Source organism: Lepidochelys olivacea (assembly GCF_965140295.1).
Source record: "Lepidochelys olivacea isolate rLepOli2 genome assembly, chromosome: 1".
Classification (NCBI taxonomy): domain Eukaryota; kingdom Metazoa; phylum Chordata; order Testudines; family Cheloniidae; genus Lepidochelys; species Lepidochelys olivacea.
The window spans coordinates 44,923,641-44,946,217 of NC_140411.1; the positions used below are offsets into that span (position 1 = coordinate 44,923,641).

At 40.9% G+C, this 22,577-nt stretch overlaps 1 protein-coding gene across 3 annotated transcripts in view; it reads right to left on the bottom strand.

Moving 5' to 3' along the window:
- The window catches only part of ATP8A2 (ATPase phospholipid transporting 8A2), a 690,440-nt gene that overhangs the window by 18,620 nt on the left and 649,243 nt on the right, over positions 1-22,577 (bottom strand). For all 3 annotated transcript variants that reach the window (XM_084650563.1, XM_084650564.1, XM_084650565.1), the window contains exon 35: positions 16,904-17,008. In XM_084650563.1, the coding sequence (XP_084506689.1) occupies positions 16,904-17,008 (105 nt within the window). The remainder of the gene's footprint in view (positions 1-16,903; positions 17,009-22,577) is intronic.

Genomic DNA, 22,577 nt, shown 5'->3' on the forward strand with positions numbered 1-22,577 from the left:
ATGCATTCAGTGGAAAATACAGTGGGGAGATTTTCCACTGAATGCATCTGATGAAGTGAGCTGTAGCTCACAAAAGCTTATGATCAAATAAATTGGTTAGTCTCTAAGGTGCCACAAGTACTCCTTTTCTTTTTGCGAATACAGACTAACACAGCTGCTACCCTAAAACCAAGTCACTTTGTGGCCACTGTTCCAGATATGTGAAGCGGGGGGGTCAAATAGCCACTGGATTCTTTCCTAAATCCTTACAGTGCAAAGAGGGCTCAGACCCCACTACACAGGACCTCAGACTCCTCTTGCACAGTGGAACTACACATGATGCATTACAAGGCAGTCCCCTGAATCCACAAAGGAGGCAAGATTTGTCTCCAAGAACAGAAGTCTGCGCAGCATATGACTATTATCTTGATCTCAGTTTCTTTGCCTGACAGGGTAGCGATGGAGAATGCTAGAGGCAGGATGCTCAGCCTCTGTAGGAAAAGTGAGCCAAGTGGCTCCCTCTCTGGTGTCCCCCACTGGCAGATGAATGGAGCTTTGGCAATGGGCCAAAAAGTGAGGCACCTCCAGCCATTTTCTATCATATGGAAAGTTCCAGCATCATGAGGCTTTGGAGAGAGGAGGCAAGGAGGAAAAAGAGGAAATATAAGGGGAATTCTTGGGGCTGTCAGAAACCCTTGAAATTACAGTTCCCCTGAGAAGCACACTGTGTGAAGTACTTCGTCACACAATGCAGTCAACCCGTGCAACTCATTGTGGGGATGTTGTGAAGGCCAAAACTATTACGGAGTTCAAAAAAGAATTAGCTAAGTTCATGGAGGATAGAGTCATCGATGGCTATTAGCCAAGATGGTCAGGGACACAACCCCATGCTCTGAATGTCCCTAGCCTCTGATTGCCAGAAGCTGGGAGTGGATAAGAGAGGATGGATCACTCGATGACTACCTGTTCTGTTCATTCCCTCTGAAGCACCTGACATTGGCCACTGGGCTAGCTGGACCATTGGTCTGACTCAGTATGGACATTGTTATGTTCTTATTTAGCTTTTCCTACTGATCACACTTCAGATGTATTTAAACTATGAGTTTTCTACGTCTCTATCACTGCCTCACTATTATCAAGTACAGCAACTACCAAGCAAAGCTGGAATGAGGCAAAATACTTTCTGCATTGCCCTTTGTTTGAATAAAAATATTTTCTTATGTCTTTTTGAAATGGCCAAATTACTTTGTTGTCACTTTTGAAGAATTCCCACTGACCTACAGATAAAGGCAGATGAATCATATACCTGTACAGAATAAATCTGCCTATTCCAGTTATCAAGCCACAGCACCTTCCAGTTTATTATTTTGGTTTCAGAAAGTGGAAACCTTTATAAATTCTCTCTTGTCTCCTGGAAAAATTTTTTAGGAAAAAACAAAGAGATAATCCTAACAAAGTGTGCCAGGACACCCAGGACAGAGACACAAGACAGTATGAATGGTGTTTTCAAACTGTGTGTGTCCAGGAATCATTCTGGACTGCCCAACTTAGAGCCATAGATTCCTACAAGCCTAGGAAACTGGCACTTGTTATCCAAGGGAAGGTGGCTATGCCTTGCAGGATCCTGGGCTGTTTCTGTTCAGGTTCTAATGTTGTAGAAAGTCCCATAGTTTGGAAACCCTTTGGCTGCAGAAATATATTTAATTATTTCTGACGTAGAATCTTCTCTAAAGCATGCTCAGAGGTTTGTGTGGGTTTTTTAAAATGCTACTTGGAAGAGCTTTGGTTTGCATCATTTTGGAAAAGGCTTCCAAAACTTGAAAAACAGTTCTCACAGTATTATTAATTATGTTAGTGTAACACTCAAGGGCTCCAGGCAGGATCAGGGTCCCATTGTGTTAGGTGCTGTATGTAGACGTAGGAAGAGCTAGTTCCTGCTTAAGGAGCCTACATTTTAAAAAAGACAAGTGACATATGGTGAGTGGGGATTGGAATATAATCAAGCACACGTTTATATAAATGTCTGAGAATACCTGCTGCTTCTCAGCCTCTCCTTTCTGTAGGTGCAGACACCAGAGTCTAGATGTGTCACGAGCAGCAGAAGAAAGGCTTTCTTGCACTGCTTCCCATTTCTTCCGGCTGTGGGGCTTCAACATACACTTACTGAAAGCTCACCCTGGGTTTGTGTTGGCCAACTCACTGAGTACATCTTGGTGTTAAAGGGCTAGATCCAAAGCCCAGTGAGGTCCAGGGAATCATCTACTAACTTACATGGGCTTTGGATCAGGCCCAGTCAAGTACTGAATCATGAACATCTACATTCCGATCTAATTACCAGAAAGCTCTTTTGAGAGGAATGTGTATCTAATACCCATAACCAAAAACTTCATTTAAAACCAGGTAAGGCTGCTTAAGTGTGACATCACCTGACACAAACCCTTACAAGTAAGGAAATGCCAAGTTAAGAGACACCTTTTTACTGTACTCTCATGCCCACACTGCTATTGAAAGACTCTACACCTCCACAGGGAATTTCTTTCTGCCTCCACAGATAAAGAAAACACACAGACCTTATTAATATCCCTCACACTGTAGCACAAAACCTTAACCACAATCTCATGCTTGTCCCACAGACATGCACTATGCCACATTTGACCATTTGCTGAGGTTGCTGAGGTCACAATTGCGGGTTTGTGACCTCAGTCAATACTGCTTCTGTGTTCAGTGAGACTCTGTGCAGGTGTGTGAATTAACCCACATGGAACTCATGCATGACTGGGCTACAGACTGCAGTGGAAAGTGCATCAGGGGAGAGAGAGATGACAGGTCTATTAACATATCTGGTGAGACCACACCGGGAATGCTTCATACAGCTCCGGGCACCTCAATAACAGGACAATGTTACCAAACTGGAGGTAATCGAGAGAATATTCTTATGGGGGCCAGAAGGACAGATTTATGAGGAAGAATTAAAAGAAAGAAACATAGAATCATAGGGTTAGAAGGGACTGCAAGGATCAATGTGTTGCTTGTTTAAACAATGACTCTGAGAGTTGAGGGGGAAGAGATATAACAATAGTTTACAACTATGTGAGGTGTAAAAGTACAAAAAGTGTAGAGGAATTGCTTAAAGTGATATAAAGGAGTTATGAAGTAAAATCAAAGCAATGATAATTTAGGATGAATACTCAGGAAAATGTCCTTAGAATGAAGATGAAGATTGTGGCACAGTCTTGCGAGGAAGTGGTACAAAATTCATCATTTGAGTTATTTAAAACAAGACATTTAAAACAAGGTGTCCTTCAGGGTTTGGTTCTTTGTCCTATTCTATTTAACATATTTATCAATTACCTGGAAGAAAACATGAAATCATCACTAACAAAGTTTGCAGATGACATAAAAATTGGGGGAGTGATAGATAAGGAAGTGCACAGGTCACTGATACTGAGTGATCTGGATCATCTGGTAAGCTGAGCACAGGCACACAATATGTGTTTTAATATGGCTAAATGTAAATGTATACTTCTAGGAACAAAGCATGTAGGACACACTAACGGGCCTCTATCCTGGGAAGCAGTGACTCTGAAAAAGATTTGGAGGTAATGGCAGATAATGAGCAGAACATCAGCTCCCAATTTGATGCTGTGGCTAAAAGGGCTAATGCTATCCTTGGATGAAGTAAACAGGGGAATCTTGAATAGCAGTAGAGAGGTTATTTTACCTCTGTATTTGGCACTCATGCAACTACTGCTGAAATACTATGATAGTTCTGGTGTCCACAGTTTAAGAGAGATGTTGATAAACTGGAGCAGGTTCAGAGAAGAGCCTCAAGAATGATTAAAGGATCAGAAAACCTGCCTTATAGTGATAGACTAAAGGAGCTCCATCTATTTACCTTAACAAAGACAAAGTTAAGACCACAATCTGTAAGCACCTACTAGGGGAACAAAAATTTGATAATGGGTTCTTCAATCTAGCAGACAAAGGTATACCATGATGGCTAGAAGCTCACGCAAGACAAATTCAGAGTGGAACTAAGGTGCAAATTTTTAAGTGACAATAATTAGCCACTGGAACAACTTACCAAGGGCGGTGGTGGATTTTCCATCACTGGCAAGTTTTAAATCAAGGCTGAATATTTTTCTAAAAGATCTGCTCTAGTTCAAACAGGAATTATTTTGGGGAAGTTCTATGGCTGGCGTTATTCAGGAGGTCAGACACAGTGGTCCCTTCTGCCTTTGATTCTATGAATTAACAACATAGAATATATTGTATACGGAACTTCCCTGCACTGGCTGCCTGAGATGGTCAAGACAACCTATTAGGTCTTTACCATTTCCAATGTGTATGATTCTTCTTGGACTATATCAATAACATGGCACTTGTTTGTTACAGCTGATAAGGAATTGAAGGGACATCTTAAGGTGATACATTTCAGAGTAACCGTGTTAGTCTGTATTCGCAAAAAGAAAAGGAGTACTTGTGGCACCTTAGAGACTAACCAATTTATTTGAGCATAAGCTTTCGTGAGCTGCATCCGATGAAGTGAGCTGTAGCTCACGAAAGCTTATGCTCAAATAAATTGGTTAGTCTCTAAGGTGCCACAAGTACTCCTTTTCTTAAGGTGATATGTTATCATTTCAAATGATGACTTTTTCTATCCCATGCACAAAGTCACTCTTGCATCCTGGGTCTTAATTGTTCTAAGGCATCAGCTGAGATGCTTAATAACTGTGCTAAAAAAGTGGTTTTTGTCCTTTTTTTCCTCCAACAAAAGCAAACAGGCCCTAAGTCTGGGCAACAAACATCTGGCTTTACACATTCAAACGAGGAGCATCAAAACAAACAGAATAATTCACAGCTGACCACAAGGTCCCGCTGGCTCATTTGTTCGAGTAATTAAAAAAAGATGAGCTTCACGACCAATTAACCTACTGAGCACTAATTAGCGTTAACGAGGATTTGAGGTACTTGGTATAGCTTGACCCAGAAAGTCCTCCAGAGTTCACTAATTGGCTGGTGGCAAAAGCAGGGCTCACAAAGAAGTGAAGGTTAAAGTGGCTGCAGATGTCTCACTTAAAACAGAGTCTACCTGGAAAATATACGCACTGGTTGGGTTAATTTTTTTTTCTTTAGAATTGCATCAGAATCTCAGTGGTGATTTGCTAGCAGAGCTGCAGAATATAGGCAGGTTATTTATAATGGACAAGATGATTTAGGATTTTTTCTTAACCTAATGTGCCTGGATTATTTAAAACGTTTAGTCCAATACAAACACAAATATATGAGACGGTTTGTTTTTTCCTGCCCCTGAAGTATCCTGCAGGAAGAAATGTAATATTTGTAATTAAAACCTTGACGGAGCCATAAAATCTGCAAACAAATTGTAAAAATTAAAAAATGTGTGTGTATTCTGGCTGCTATCCCTCTACCCTCTGAATACATAGTAAATACAAGGCTGAAGTATGACCAACAGACTCCTAAATATAATAAAATATAGAGGATTACATACAGAAGTTTGAGCCAACAGGACAGGAAAATGCACAGCTGGTTTTCCTGTGACTTGAACAACTATGAATCCCATTACCCTTCTATCTGCAGGTACAGCATCACATTTTCTTCTAGTCAGTGCAGTAGCAACATTTAAATCATGGGAAAGCTGTGATAGAAACCAGAAAAACCTCATAGTTCAAGCTGAAATTCTTCCCCCTTTAAAGGGACTAGTAAGTGGGCCCTGATTTAATATGTTGCTTTCTGCTGTGACACATCTTGTTACATATCTTCTTGTCTGAGGTCTCTTCCTCAGCTCTGATCCTGCTCGCTCAGAAATAATGCCTTTTAAGCCAGTGGTGGTACACGAGGGCAGAGCAGTGTGAGAGGAGAATCAGATCCCCTTAACTTCAGGTAACTGAAGACTTTGTTGTGAGTCCGATAGTTTCCCTTTGTATCTTTTCTAAAGTTCATAAATAATTTTAAAAGTACCTCGACATTTCTGTTGCTAAAAATGTTTTTCTACGGGTTGCATGATTTGGGAGGAGGTGAATTAAACCTAGTTATGGGTTTCATCTGCCCCTTACAACCAATAGTTTAGCCTGGATTTTGCTGTTTCTATGTTGACATCAGTTCTGTTGCTGAAAATAACATTTCAATACACTGTTGAGAGAAGGAGAAAAGAACAAAGCCTCATGTTGAAGAGGCTCAGGTTTTCTTCCAGCTTTGGTCACCTCTAACAGTCACTACACCATTTACATGTAGATAAGTGTTTTTCATAGGTCCCCTTGCTCCCCGAATCAGTAATTTCTAACAGTAATTTCTACTAAAGGTTAATCAGAGAATTATACATAATGAATTTTAAAGCAGCACAACCATGGCACAGGGGATTGGTTAATAGAGTCCTACCCGGCTATTAGAGTGTACCAATTCTTTTGGAGAATTCTTTCACTTCTTCACCACACTCATTCCCCCCACCCTCTCTCTCGCTCTAATCTATATAAGGTTTTTCTATGTCATCCAGCACTCAGCATAATATCTAAGCACTTATGGTGTCCTGGTCACTGTTGGATCATATCCCCCATTCAGAGCCCATCAACATAGCTTCCTAACTGGCCTTAGGAGACTGATTCACAGGAGGACCCCTCCCCCATATATCCCTGATGGCTGAGGGCATTCCCTCTACACTATCACTAGGCCACAAATGCTAATTTAATTTGTTTTCCTTTTAATAAACATTTTAAAAAATTGCTGATTTTTAAAAAAACCCCACTGTATTATGTGAGTTCCTGAAAGGGAAAAAGCTAAGATGGAACTATGCAATAGCAAGAGATGGCTGAAGAAGAGGGGTATGAGGTGGCTTCAGAATGAGTAGAATAGAAAGGAAGGTTGTCATGGACTGAGAACCTAGTTAGATTAAGCAAATCCTGTGAAATTAGTTTAAGGTGACATTTACCCTGGTACTGAGGACTCATCAACACCCTGTGCATTACTTAAGTCCCACTTAAGCCGACAACACAGATCTTAAGAGGAGCCGTAAACTGTGCCCATTTATGAGAGAGCCCTGTACAGGTGTGAATTTCACTCTTGGTGAATAGGTGAGTGGGTAAATTGAGTACTAATCAGCTGGGTTTTGGGTGTGTCAAGAAAAACAATGAGACTTACATGTCACGATGATACGCACAAGTAGCCAGGGGCTTGTGTTGGTTTGTTTCTCAGTTGCAGTTCATGAAGGAGAGGTGTTATTTTTGGCTGTCTGGCATCAGGTTGATGAAATGTTTTACTCTGTGAGATCAATCTGGGTTGCAGGTCTTTTTAATTTTAAAAGCAAACAGACTTTACTGATAATGAAGCTGCTATGTAATCAGCAGAGATCTCCAGAGAGCTTCTTGAGGAAGTCATTTATGGCAGGGGTGTTTGATACCAATATCTGAAGTGTATAATTGAAATCTTCAGCCTTTTTCTTTGCAAAGTCAGCCTCTTGGCACATATTCAATATGTCACTCAAGTAGGGAGACAAATAAAAACTAGCCAAGAGCTTTCTGTTTCTTCCTGTAAATATGCAATGAACCATCAACAAACACTAAGCACCAGGTTATGGGTGGGGCACAAAGTGTAAACGGGGAGTGCAGAGAAGTGCACAGTGTTGCCCTAGATCTGTAGGTGAGTGACCCAGGAGCTGGGCATTTTTTCATCTTTACAATTCCAGTAGATTTTTCAAGATTCTCTGAGAATAGAATGACGAGTTATTTTAAACACAAAACAAAGACTTATCAGTAGCCGGAGAGTCTGAGTTTAACGACCGATTGTATTGTTGTCCTCTCCCTCTTTCTATGTACCTTAGAGATGATGACAGTGTAGCAGTCAGGTTTCTAGAGGTTACACATCTGATGCCTGGGTCAGCTCAGCTCCCAGATAGCTTTTACCATCTGTTTATCCTCATCAGATGTTAGGAAGGTTCAGAATATCACACAACATACATGCTGCTATTGCAGTAGCAATGCGATTGTTATGGTTTATGAAATAGCTTGGTAGCAGGCGGCCTTTATTTTACTGTATTTCAAATGCTTGACAGTTCCTTTTACATTGTACATAATAGCTGAAACAGAAATGGTATTATATGGAAATCTGGGGCCAAATTCTTCTCTTTTTTCTCCCCAGGCAACCACACTCAGGAAAGTCAGCAAGGTTGCATGGGTAGAAGTGATTTTTAGGGTTGGTGTCCTTTTTTTTGTTTCAAATTATGTCTTGCTGAAGATAATACTTTCCTACTCATGGCCCTGTAAAGACCACTTGGACCATCCTTCATTTTTCAGGTTGTTATAACTGGAATCGTATTGTAACCTTAACTATAAAGGGTACTACCAAGTGCCTACTATAATAAATGTAAGTTAGCCACCTAGGAAAAAGAAATAGACAGCACAGATACAAACAAAGCAATAAGCCTGAGATAGTCAAAGCACTGTTCATTTCAAAGTGCTTCAAATATTTTATATACTCATAGTGTGTGTGTAGGTGTGCATGTGTGCATTACTCTGAACTGTCCCAAAACGGCATCAACACAGAGTTAAGATAGCTCCGTGCTGCTTCAGCTAAACTTAAACCTTTGAAAACCAGGAAATGAAGAGTGATTTATTGCTTTCCAACCATCCTCACTTTAGTATCAGTGCTGTTTACTTCTTCTCCCTAAGTGCATCACTTTTCACTTACTTTGGGTGATGGCAGTATCCTCTATAGATAAGGTTGCAATATAGTTCCAATTATAACATTCTTTTCCTACACACTCATATGTTGCGGACACAGTCACCTTTGAGGTTGAAATTTTCCATGCTTGGTCTCTGCTCAAAAGTGATTTGTTATTGGAAAGTATGAACAAGATCCATTCAATCATTTTTAACTTTGGTAAGGGTAGGAAATATACTTTTCTTGTTAACTACTCATTCCCCCCTCCAACCCCCTTCCCCTCGCCAACAACCTCTTTTACCAGATTTTTTTTTTGAACGCCAGGCCACTGTAAAAATGGATGAATTTTGAAACTGTCTGGGCATAGTTCTCAGTGCAGGCGACGGCATTTGCTTGGTTTAAAAAAAAAATCTGGTTGGATTGAGTTCTATGGGTATTTGGTAACAGCCTACTGGATACGTATACTGTGTAGTTGTAGCCATGTGGGGCTCAGGATATTAGAGAGACAAGGTGGGTTGAAAGCTTGTCTTTCTCACCAACAGAAGTTAGTCCAATAAAATATATTATGTCACGCACCTCGTCTCTCTACTGGGTATGGAGTATTTTCCATGTAGCCTTCCCTTGTTAAATGCAACCCTTAAAATAGCGCTCTTTGGGCTTGTCTACACCACGCAGATTTTAGCGATAAGGCGCCTTGTCGCTAAAAGTCAGCGTGTGTGAACACTCTCTGCTGGTATTTTGTCGGCACTTTTGCCGAAAAAATACTTCCAGCCCCGCGAGCGGCGACAGATTTGTCGCTCCTGCCGACAAAGCCGTGTTCACGCTGCTACTTGCATCAGCAAAACTTTTGTCTTTCGCGGGAGGGCTTTTTTAAGTACCCGTGAAAGATAACAGTTTTGTGGACAAGTTCACAGTGTAGACATACCCTTTGTTACTAATGTATGTCATAATAAAACATATAGGATGCAACTTCTCTTCCCTCCCCCGTGGGAGTGGGCAAAGGAGGAACTCAGGCCAAAGAGACTGCTCAAGCTATAGACTGGAGCTGTTGTCATGGAGCAGTTCTCCTGCTGTGCAGCCTGGAGGGAGGATTCCTTACCCTTCCCCCTGTCGAGATCTCTAGAGCCTAACCCAGTAACTCAGGATTAAGCACTGGGGAGAAGACTAGCCCCTTAATCAGTACTCATTCTCATTTTATGTCCCCACTGTTCCCACCTTTCCATTTCAATTTGCCGCATAATTTTGTCCTGTGTGTTTGTACCTCCTTCAGCTCTGACGTAGTCAGCAGATTTGATCACAGCTTCAAGCCTCACTCTGGATCATTGTGTTTTTTTTAACTTTCTTCACTATTTTTTGGAAGGATAATTATTTGATAGGAATTATCAATGTGATGTGATGCGAACCTACTGTACTGTGGAGGGAGCAAGTATAATTCTGTTAGTTTGTTCTATAAGCTTGATCTAGCAAATTGTCACTTGGAAAAAAAATTAACCACCATGTTTATCTTTGCCAGGGCTATAGCTGATTTGCGGAGATGCTTCCCAACTGAAAGCAGGATCAAGCCTTGTGACTTGAAATGTCTTATGCAGAGGGATTGAAACAATACAATACCGGAAATTAACAATACATATGAAAATGAAGAAAATGAAGAAAAACCTGTCATTTCTCCTTATCTACATCCAGATAAAATGGAATAGCATAAAATAAAACAATTATATATATATGAGAGAGAGGGAGAGAGGGAGCATTGATATAATTTTATAAGCCTTTTGCTAGTAAAAAGAGTCTAATACCTTTTTAGTAGAAAAACTGGGAGAAAAAACCATAAATGACAATCACTTTATTGTGTACGTTGATAGAGAAATCGTTCCTTTCCTGAAGTGGTGTGAAGAACATCTGGAAAATTTGCTAAGAAGTCCTAAACCTCAAAAAGAAAATATACCTCTCAACTGCAACCTAATTTTATTCTCAACTGCACAAGATGGGCCAGATTCCGATCTCAGAGTTGTGTAAATCTTGAGTAAATCCACTGAAGTCAACATGTAAACAAGATCAGAATTTGGCACAGTGTATACAATGCAATTTACCAACTTACAACACATAAGTATATTTGTGTTTAGTAAGATCAAGCCATTCTTTTGTATCTGTTGATCTGAAGTGCTTTATTGAAACGGTCTCCCTCTCTCAATTGTATGCTGATTGAAATGCATCAATACAAAATGACAAAAGGCTAGTACTCGGGAAATATAACGAGCCCAAACCTTGATGTTAATGGAAAAATTCCCATTGAGTACAATGGCAGCAGGATCAGGCCCTTAATTTATGCAGAGGCTTGTTTTAAAATATGTTTTAGCAATTCTATTTTTTCCTTTGTAAGACTGGAGGGTTTACAGCATTAGGCTACAGTACACAGTAGGGGGGCTGAGTCAGATTTCCTTGACTCTACTCTTTCTTCTCTCAAGGGGCCTATTGAATGAGCAAGCCTTCATAAGTTCCTGTGTCAGCTGGCTGAGCACTGATGGGGTCCTACAGTATCGAAATGACTAGATAGGCATCTGCATTCATGGACTAAGTGAAGCAGAAGAGAAGATAAACCAGATAGCTTGCTCTAAGGAGGGAAGGCAAGTCATGCAGCTCCTTTTACCAAAGCAACAGAGTAAGTTGGACTCAGCAAAAAGCACTTAAATGAAAGAAAAGGAGGACTTGTGGCACCTTAGAGACTAACCAATTTATTAGAGCATAAGCTTTCGTGAGCTACAGCTCACTTCCTCAGATGCATATCGTGGAAACTGCAGCAGGCTTTATATATACACAGAGAATATGAAACAATACCTATTCCCACCCCACTGTCCTGCTGGTAATAGCTTATCTAAAGTGATTTCCAGCACAAATCCAGGTTTTCTCACCCTCCACCCCCCCACACAAATTCACTCTCCTGCTGGTGATAGCCCATCCAAAGTGACAACTCTTTACACAATGTGCATGACAATCAAGCTGGGCTATTTCCTGCATAAATCCAGGTTCTCACATCCCCCCACCCCCATACACACAGAAACTCACTCTCCTGCTGGTAATAGCTCATCCAAACTGACCACTCTTCAAGTTAAAATCCAAGTTAAACCACATTGTGTAAAGAGTTGTCACTTTGGATGGGCTATCACCAGCAGGAGAGTGAATTTGTGTGGGGGGGTGGAGGGTGAGAAAACCTGGATTTGTGCTGGAAATCACTTTAGATAAGCTATTACCAGCAGGACAGTGGGGTGGGAATAGGTATTGTTTCATATTCTCTGTGTATATATAAAGCCTGCTGCAGTTTCCACGATATGCATCTGAGGAAGTGAGCTGTAGCTCACGAAAGCTTATGCTCTAATAAATTGGTTAGTCTCTAAGGTGCCACAAGTCCTCCTTTTCTTTTTGCGAATACAGACTAACACGGCTGCTACTCTGAAACCTGTCATTAAATGAAAGAGAATCTTAACCACAATGCAGCTGCTCGTTGGGCAGAGACACCACAGAGACTGCTCTTTAACAGGATCTGCTCTTTAAACTGCACTGAAAAACAGTGTTGGTTTTTCTTACCTGATGATAAAAATAGCTGTCTTTTAACGTGACTTTAAAGACAGTTTAAATCATCAGAGTCAAAGAAACAAAGTGTAATGAAAAATCCTGCATAGAAGTACACTCAAAGAACAGGCCTACACCTGGTTGGCTCAGAAAACAGATTTTGCCTATTCCTGTGTTATTTTACATAGGGCAAGAAAGGTAATGTTGCATCACAGTTCCAAATGATTTGGGGGAATTCTTTCCCTTTTCTAAATGATATGGACACTTTGCGGTTACAACCCAGACAAGTCCTTCAGCGCCTTGTAAGGGATGGAGTAACTATTAAAGCATCAATATTATTCAGTATAAAATAAAAATCTCCTAACCCCCAATAAATAAACCCTGAAGGAAGTTCTCTATGCAAGTCTGAGACATAGAAACCCTCTTGAATATCAAAATTCACATTCACAAAGCGAAGTATTTCACTGCTTTATTCACGGCCTATTGGTTGGAATGTGATAACAAACGGACATGGATTTTCAAGCTAAAAGTCATTTTGGTCCCTAATCAGCCTTTATTCAGATTAAACTCGCACTGATTTCAATGAGAGGTTAGACAGAGAACAAACTAAATATGACCCTCTAAATTTGGCCCTTTATGAGCCATGATTAAAAAGGGTATTAACAAGTTTTAATTCAAAAATTTCTCCCCAGTTATTTTCAGAGTCACTTATCTATGTGGATCCGTAGAAAATGTGTTTGTTTTCTTCATGTAAATCTCACATAGCTCCTTTGTTCAGGTGTCCATGTTTGCTTTGGCATGTAAATTGCCCCCTCACCTTTCCAAACTCATGTAAATTTAGTGCTAAATCCTGCCTTTTGTTACATGAGTGTGCCAGGGAGACTATTTCCTTCCAGGACCAAGGCTCACTCAGGTTGCAGCTGCACTGGATTCCGGCCCAGCAGTCTCTTGAGTGTCAAATTAGGGAGTGGCTCATGAGCCTGCAGATCCTCCACAGATAGCTTGCTGACTTGGGGGCATGGCAAAGCATCCACTCCCTCTGCACACAAAGAGGATTGTGACGGTTTAGGATGCAGAATGTGTTGTTCTCCTTCCTTTGAGCTGTCTACTTCCCAGCACAGGGAGGATGGCTCACTGAACCGAGCATATGGCTGGCTCTGCTGTTTCCTTAACTCGCCTGCTGGTCACAACACTGGTGAGTAAGGGCAGAATTTTGCCCTTAGTATTTAGGTCATGAATAAAAATGATTTAGGTTCTAGAAACTAGTCAGATGGGGTTAAGATTAAGACGAGTTTAATGTAATCAATGAAGGGGAGCTGTTTAATTTTCATTCATCTCAAACATTACAACTACAAGTGTGTTTCGTATAGATATTCTGATGTTGGATACTTGTGCAAGACTCCCACTGACAGGTTTCAGAGTAGCAGCCCTGTTAGTCTGTATTCGCAAAAAGAAAAGGAGTACTGTGGCACATTAGAGATTAGCAAATTAATTTGAGCATAAACTTTCGTGAGCTACAGCTCACTTCATCAGATGAATGCATCCGATGAAGTGAGCTGTAGCTCACGAAAGCTTATGCTCAAATAAATTGGTTAGTCTCTAAGGTGCCACAAGTACTCCTTTTCTTTTTACTCCGACTGATGACACTGAGAACCTACCCAAGGCCAGCGTGTAGTCCATGGTGCCATCCTACCCAGCTTTTAAAAACAAAAACAAACCCAACTGCAACCCAGAAGATAATTTGTGCCCCACTCCATAATGCCATGTGCACTCATGACTTCATGTGGTTTTTGAATCCCTTGCCGTTAAGCTGAAAAGTTTGTAATATCCAGAACGTGCTTGCATAAGTGTTCATAAGTCCCTCTCTTATCTTTAATTGGGTGTGAAGTATTTTGTGATACTTTTCTGTGAAAGACACTATACAAAAATAGTGTACACCACATGGGATAGGAAAGCAGATCCTGATGACAGCCAGCTTATCTCCCAGCACTGCCTGAACAAAGCATACATCTAGTGGCTATGTTTTCAGAAATACTTCCAACAAGTGCTAACGTTTAGTTGGAGGGAACTGGCAGTCCGGCGCAGTTTTAATATAGCTTTACCCACTGCACTAGAAACAAGTGGACTCTAGTTACTCACTTCCCTTCCTAGGTAGTTCCAGGGTAAACAGAGATATCATGCCATCAGTGGGGACACCCAGCAGGAGCAAGCAAAGGAGCACAAATCACAGTGCTCCTGATTCCCAGCAGCCCTCAGGAAATTTAAAAAAAACCAAAACCTATAGCCAAATGAGATAGACTGCAGCTCAAAGAAATCCCCAGTATGCCTCTTTCCCATCTCCCTCCCTTCCCAAAGGACCAGCACATGATTTCAAGCAGGTGTGAAAGAGCCAGCAGACAAACAAAGGAGATAAAAGACATAATTCCAAGGAGCACTCAGGAGGCCACATCATAAGCATGACACACCAACCTCTAGCAGACTGAGGCACTCCACCATTATCTACTTCACAGATGGACCACCCAGAAAATCTGGGATCAATTAGGAGGGAGAAAAAGAAATGCATGGGAGGGTGGGGGGTTGGGAAGGAGGGCCAGGAGGATTCCTTACATCATCTCCATGCAAGCGTTTCGAGACTGAAGTGAATCTATATGGAGGAGGAATGCAGATTAAAGTGTTTGCAGTGAGACTGCAATAAAATAAAAGGCTATGAAAACATGCCACATCTGAATGAATTACAACACAGATGGTAAATTTACAAAAAGCCACAACAATGTGTAAACATAAACAGGGAAGCCGATCAAGTTCTAGGAGACATGTGCACATAAACAGCTTAAACTCCAACTGCTTCTTGATGACTATTAATGGTATTTCCTCCTGGTTTCACAACCCAGAAAGGCATTATGCAAAGACAACAGTTTTACTTTCCCCCCTCTATTGGTGTCAATAACAGGCAGTTAATTTTGTCAGTAAAATGCAAACCAACATAACTCAGAAATACAATTGTGTATCCTGCACAAATACATGAACCACCCTCACAGCAGATTCCCTAATAGTTTAACAGAACTGAATGCCTGGGGGCTGAAGACAGCTTGTTCTCAGAGGAGTGCTTTGGACCCAATTCATTCCACTGGTCCAATAGGATTTGAGATTGTTGACTTTAGTTCACAGTGCAAAGCATATATCTTTAAACAAGCTTTTGTCTGATTTTCAACAGGGCTGAGCACGTTCAGTTCCCACTGACTTCAAGGTGGTTGCTCAGCACCACTAAAATTTAGGCCATTTTTATTTAGCCATCTAATTTTAGGCTCTCAAGTTTCAAAATTTTGGTCTGAGCCTTTTACTTTTGTTGACTTGCTCACTAAAGTTGCTTATTCATTTTAAATGATTCTAGGTTCACCCTAGCACCTTTGCATGTGGCTGCAATTTATAAATAAAACCATACATTTGTTGTACTCAAAAGCAGCAAGACAGAAAGTGACTCACTGTTAATTAAAATGACCCCTACATATTTTGGTTTTTTTTCTTTTTGTTTTGTATTATTTTTCCTTCGATCTTGATCTCTGAAACTGAGATCTGGGCACTAAGGACATATTATACAAACATATTAGAATTCATACTAGGGAATCTCTAAAGCTTTTCAGTGTATTAGTCATGGTGGCAAATTCACTTCTTGGCAACTTGTGACTTGGTAGGCACTATCTGTAGAGAAATTAAGCTGAAAATTTATTATCCAGCTTGCCTCAGCAGCAGCTACAATACGGCAATTAGTTTACCTTAGAATAGACATCAAAGACTCAAAGGATGACCTTGCCCTGGAAGAATGAAATCTTTTTAAAAGCCCCATTCCACTCAGTTTGCTAGTTTATAAGGTTTGCTAAAATCCAGTTTAATGATCATGTAGTTTCTTAGCAGGTCATGTGGTGCCATATTGTTTAAGGAACACAAGAATTAGTTATAAACCCTTTTTGAACTCAGAGAGCTTTCCGATTTGCTGAGGCAGAGCCACTTTCTAAAGACGTAAATGAAACTGTCTGAAGGAAAAGCCTCACTATGATTTTCTTTAGCTTCTTTCACACCAGACAAAAGTTCCCACACAATATATACGCTCCCTTACAATGAAGCATTTAATAACAGCAATACGTTCAGTCCATATGGCATGGCTAGAAGGGAGAAGCGCATGTGACTATGCTGAGAAGTCTGGACTCACAGCCCTGTAAATTAAAGATGAAAAGTGAGAGCACAAAAAGCTGTGAGGTCAGACTAACTGGGCCAGGTACCAATGCAGACCTTATTTTCTGTTTTCCATTCCGCCTTTTAATGCTGGCCTAAAATTTTTCATGTCCGGAGTCATAGCCAACCTTTTTTCTCATCCGAACATTTGATCAAAACTCCTGATACCATCCAAAATACAACAAACTTAGTTTAATCTGCTCTGGCGGCCAAGTGGTAGTGGTACATGCCATCATGAAGAAGACCTGAGTTGGAGTCTCAGATTTGGCTTTATGCAGCAATAATACAGGAGAGATGAAGTGGAAAAGATGGATTTAAAAAAAGACGTGGGTGGATAAAATTGAGGGGGATACTTAAGACCCCACCTAGAATTAGGTCTGAATGAAAAAAGAAACTTGGGGGTGAGGGTGAAGGAGGAGAAATGTCTGTTCTTTAAATTAGGATGGAATTGCCCCACCTCTTTCCATTACTATCACGAAGCACAGCTTTTCCCAGTTCTTTGGTTTTGGTTTCCAGCTCCTGAACCTGCTCCAGCAAAGTTTTATGGTAGGTATGCTTGGCCCTGTATTACAAGGAAAAGACAAAAAACCAAAAACAAAACACACATAAATGTTCACATGGCTGTAAAAGACCAAATTTCCTTCTCAGACAAAAAAGGCACAGAGCCTTTGATTTGGGAAGATTTGAGAAACAAGGCAATGCAAGAGTGTACAAGCACGGCAATTAGTCCAGATTCATAATATCTGGGTAATGTTACGTGAAAAGGGCAGAACTGAAAGACTATAAACTCAGTATAGTTCATCTTCTTTAACAGAACACACTGTCTGTGTAAAACTGTGCAGAACTGCTGGACTCCAGAGACCTGACACCACTGCCATGGGACTGCTCAAGACCCGGTCATCCAAACAAAAGAGCAAGGTTTCACTGAATATTCACTGAAGTAAAGCATGATTCCGTTTTGTCCTTTGAGCCATACATTGCAGTGCACTGAAAACCTGATTACAGTCTCAGATAATCATTGCCATTCAAACCTTCTAATTTTCATTTATGAGTATTGTGACACTGCACCCCAAATTCTTCACAGTGATATTATTATGATATGATTATAGCATAATTATGGTGTGTTTTATGCAAGATAAGTCATGTGAGATGTCACTGGAAAAGTTATGATTTGCTGAATATGATTATCGTATTTGTATGCATGTATCATTTTTGTATCTGAAGTTATGAATATTGACTATATATTTGTATTTCAAATGTAGTTACATCTGGGTGACACCCACTAGACAAGATGCTTTCTGCTTAGATAGCTGGTTGGGAAGGGCCTATTCAGGGCAATGAGCCATTAAGGGAAACAATAGGCCTTAGGAGAAGCTTATCTCCCACCTGGTGAACCTTCTTGGAACACTCCAAATAGCCTGAAACTAATGGCTGCTATGACTCTACAAGGACATGTGACCAGGCCACATGATTGTAGACTCCATCTTGGGATGGTCAGTATTTTTCCACAAACCAGTCTGGGAACCAAGTTTTGAAACAAAAGGTTCCCACCATATGCTAAAGCTATATAAGGCAGGGAGTGATATCATCTGTGGTGCTTCACTCCCCACCCTAGAGGACTCCTGAAATATTTGAGGAACAAAGACTGAACTGGGGGAAGTGCTGGACCCTGGCTAAAGGGATTTCTAGCCTGTGTATGAAGACCTGAGAAACCCAAGCTGTAAAGCTAATGCAACTTGTGCCTTAAGAATCTATAAGTCTGCCTGTACCATCAGTTAGGCTGAGAATCTGCTAATTCATATCCAATCTATTTAGTATATTCAGCTTAGTTTGCATTTTTTCTTTATTTGCTAGGTAATCTACTTTGATCTGTTTGCTATCCCTGATAATCACTTAAAATCTACCTTTTGTAATTAATAAACATATTTTATGTTTTAATCCAAACCAGTGAGCTTTGACTGGAGTGCTTAGGCAAAATCTCTGCTTGGTTATCACAAGTGTGCATTGTCCTCTTCACATTGAGGGAGAGGAGGACCGGGTAATTAAACCCATATACTGGCCAGATTTGACCAGAGCAGAACAGTACTGCTCTGGGGTCTAGGCTGGGAAGCTGGTGGTTAGAGAGCCTGTGTGTAACTGCAGCTGGGTGTGTCCCTACTGTGTGAATGCTGTTGAAAGTGACGCTGGAGGGCTTTGCAGCTTATCACAGCAGTACAGTGTGAAAGGGAGCCCAGGCTGCTGGGTTAGAGGGCTCAGTGCTACCTCAGTTCCAGGTGGCAACCCGGGGGGAACCAGTCACAAGTATTTCCAATCTTGTTAGACTTAAAAGATGCTTCCCTCCCCAATCAGCTTCCAAAAATAAAGGAACAGGACTGGCTGCATCCTATTTCCCTGGGTTTGGCATGCAAAGAACAATTTTTGTACCACAAGCATAACTAGAATTTATACATGCTTGGGTCTCTAGAGTAAAGAGACTTGGGACTTGTTTCAGGTCTCACTTACATCATCATTCACTGGCATCACTCCTGAATTATGCTTGTGTAAGTAAGGGGAGAATCTAGCCCTCTATCTCCATTTTCACAAAGTAATTAAAAAAAATCAGGAATATCTTTCTCCAATGGAAAGTTTCAGCTTCCTCTTTTATGTCACTTAACAGAGGAAGAGTATCCCAGGAGATAATATTGATTTATATGTGACAGCAAAATACACTTGAAACAAAATGGAGTCAAGTTGCCTGAGACACCAGTATAGACTTGAAAAGATAAAGTATTTGCCTCTCAGTATTAAAATGGTATGTTCCAATTCCAGAGATGGCAAAGACATCCTAGGCAGACAGATAGATGTAATTTACACCCAATAATCCAAAACGTATTTTTAATCTGTCTGCATTATGGGGAGACACTTATTGGTGTATACCTCACTAAAAGGTAACCAAGATACATTCATATTGTTAATTCCATGATTTTCAGTATTCCTCCTCCTAAAATCCCTCACTACTGCGGACACGAAGTCCTTGCTGATAATACAGGTACTGTTATTTATTTATTTACTTATTTTTAAGGACAGCATTTTCAAAACTGACCTCTAATTTTGCATATTCAATTTTAGACACCCACAGCTTGACTAAGCAGCCACAGCTCTCAGTAACATAAATGGTGCAGGATCAGGCCCCAAGTCTCAAAAGTGGAGGGACCCATAGTGCATGGCCACTTTTGCAAATGTGGGCCTAAATATAAAAGAAAAGGCAGCTAGAGAACAAAAGGTTAAAGAGTAGGAATATGAGACGCTGTAAGGAAAAGGAAACTCACATAGTATTAAAGACTACAGTCCTACCAACATACATCAGCACTGTACTTGAAAATAGAAATAAATGCACTCAAACCAAGAGAGGGATAAATGGCTTGAATGGTAGCATGGACATATACTGATAGGCAATGAAAATAGAGTAATGGGAACATTTTAAAAGTTGTATAGTTTCAAGAATGTTATATTACTTAGAACTGCACAAAAATTAATTAGATTTTCAAGTTACTGTGGCTACTAAGACTAATAATTAGACTCATCCTCTTCTTTGAGTACTGAAACTTTAGACAGTTTTTAGGAGATAAAGCCTGCTTTAAGCTTTAGGCTATTAACTCTTATAATCTTTCCAATTGACTTTGCTTTCACATTCCTCTTAATTTGACTAAATATGTTAAACCATTGACCTTGAACTTATCTCCTGCCTTTTAAAGAGACAATATTGAGTACTGTAGACCTGAGGAGTTTTAAAGTCTAAATAAGTTTGGAACTTTACAAATCCTTCAGATTTCATTTCATATACAGAGAAATCTGGAAAAGTACAAACTATCCAATCTCTTTGAAGACTCCATGTTCATCTTTTCAAGTTTCCATTCACCACAAGAGATTACAGAGATGCTTTTCTTTTCTCTCCCCAGAGTGAATACTGAATCCAGAATGTAAACATAATGGGACCTTAGCAACAGAGAGTCCAATTAGTGAAGTACAGTAAAAGCAAGCAATGCATTGAGAAATGTCACAGTATGGACAAAATATTGTTGCTTTGCAGTCTGAGAGCATCAAAGTCATTTTTAAGTAATACAAAATGATGGACTATGTGGGTACTGCATCCTGGCTGGATATCTAGAAAGTACTGATACGAAGCCATGTCATTGTCATATTATTGGATAACTTCTTGGAGTAAGGACCTCATTAAAACAGACAGTAATGGTGGGAATTTAGTATTGGTAAAAGAGGCTAATGATCATCCATCCATGTGTTTCTAAAGAATAGCTGCTACAAAATGAAATTTATTCTTCAGGGCCTTACCCTACTCCAATTGAATTCAACGGAAAACTTCTCATGGACTTCAGTGGGAGCAGGGAGAGGCACTTTGCCCAACTGCTTTTTTCAAAATGGCAGAAATTAACCTTTGAAACAGGAAAAGAAAGGGACAGATCCCGGCTGTGCCTTGTACTTCACAAAATATCCTAGCTATGGGATTATTTCTCATTACTATGAAATCCCCTGTTCCATATTATTGGTTAGCAGACAGTGGAAGTGTTGTAGAAAGACAGGTTTTCTTCAAGAATGCTAAGAAAGTAGAACAGAAAAGCATTCAGGGCTTAACTGAACATTTTAAACACACCCCCATGTTCAGAGTGGTGCAGAGCCTTGTTATCCTAGGGAAAGAGCTGGAGGAATTTTGGAGGCATGTGTCTACAGAGGCACCCCAGTGGTGTTCCATATTCCCTTCCTGAACTCCATGCCAGCTCTGCCATGGCCACACCTTCTTCCCCTCTGAGGTGTTTGTGTCCCATGGGCACAGATATGGAGCATTTTCTGTGCTCCAGGGATTTTATCTGTGCCCAGCTGCTGCTGCAGAGGGATGCAAGGAAGGAGGATGCGGAGGGGCTCTTTATGTTCTCCCCTCATCTGCTCCACTGGCAGAGCAGATGGGCTCAATCTGGCCTTAAGAAGGCCTAGATCTTTTACGCATTTCAAGATTTATTAATTAATGGGTGACTCCTGGAAATTCTGACAACAACACTAAATGATACATAGTTCAGGAGCAATATTAAACACTTTTGTCCTCTTGTCCCAATTCACTACAACAAATTGTTTCATCTAATGATTCCCATGTATCCTTATAGGCCTGATTCTGCAACCCTTGCTGGTGCTGAGTAGCAATTACTCACATAAGTAGTCTCAGAGACTTCAGTGGACCGCTCAACTTTGTAAGTGCTTCTTATTGGAAGAGTTTACTCCCGGGAGAATTCTGTGCCACTGTGCACACACAGAATTAATTTCTCCTGCAGATTTTTTTTCTCTGCAGAATATAGATTCTGCTGGAGAGGTGCTGCAATTACACTTTTTGCCCCACCAGGGGCTGCTGTAGTGCCAGAAGAGAGGGTAGCCAGCCAGAGAGGCTGCATTCCTCACAGCAGGGCCCGGTGAGGAGGCACTGGACAGACAGAATGGGGCACACAGGGCTGCTGGGGGTGTGTGTCACAGAATGGGGTTCAGAAGGGCTAGTGGGGGGGAACAGACTGGGGTGCAGGCTCAGGAGCTAGTGGGGTGACAGCATGAGCCAGGGGCTGAATGGGAGGGGGGTTGCATGGCCACATGGGGACAGGGGGTAGGGAGGCTGCAGGGCCACGTAAGGACAGGGGGTAGGGAGTGCAGGGACACACAGGGATGGGGACAGATGTGCCTGACTGAATGGGAGAGGCAAGGGGTCAGGCAGTGTCTGTATGGGGTAGGCTCCCCAATTCCCTAACAATCCCTCCCCGCCAAAAACCTCCCTGTTCCATACTTCTCCCACCCACACCCAACAACCCTCCAGGTTTGCTCTCAGACACTTTCCGTTAGCTTCTCCATTACCCTTGACTCCCCCAAGCCTTTTCACTGCTTCTGAGGGGTGTGGGGAATATGTTTCTGTATTGCAGTTTAAATGAATTACTCAACGTTCTGTATTAATATGCCTAGTAAGGAATCTATGTGTCAAAAAAATAAATCCTGATTTTTTTTTGGTCTCTATTGTTACAGACATAGTAGCTGACAGGTATTTTGAAATAAATTACCAAAATAGTTGAAACAGACAGGATTATATTGTGTCATTTTGACAAATA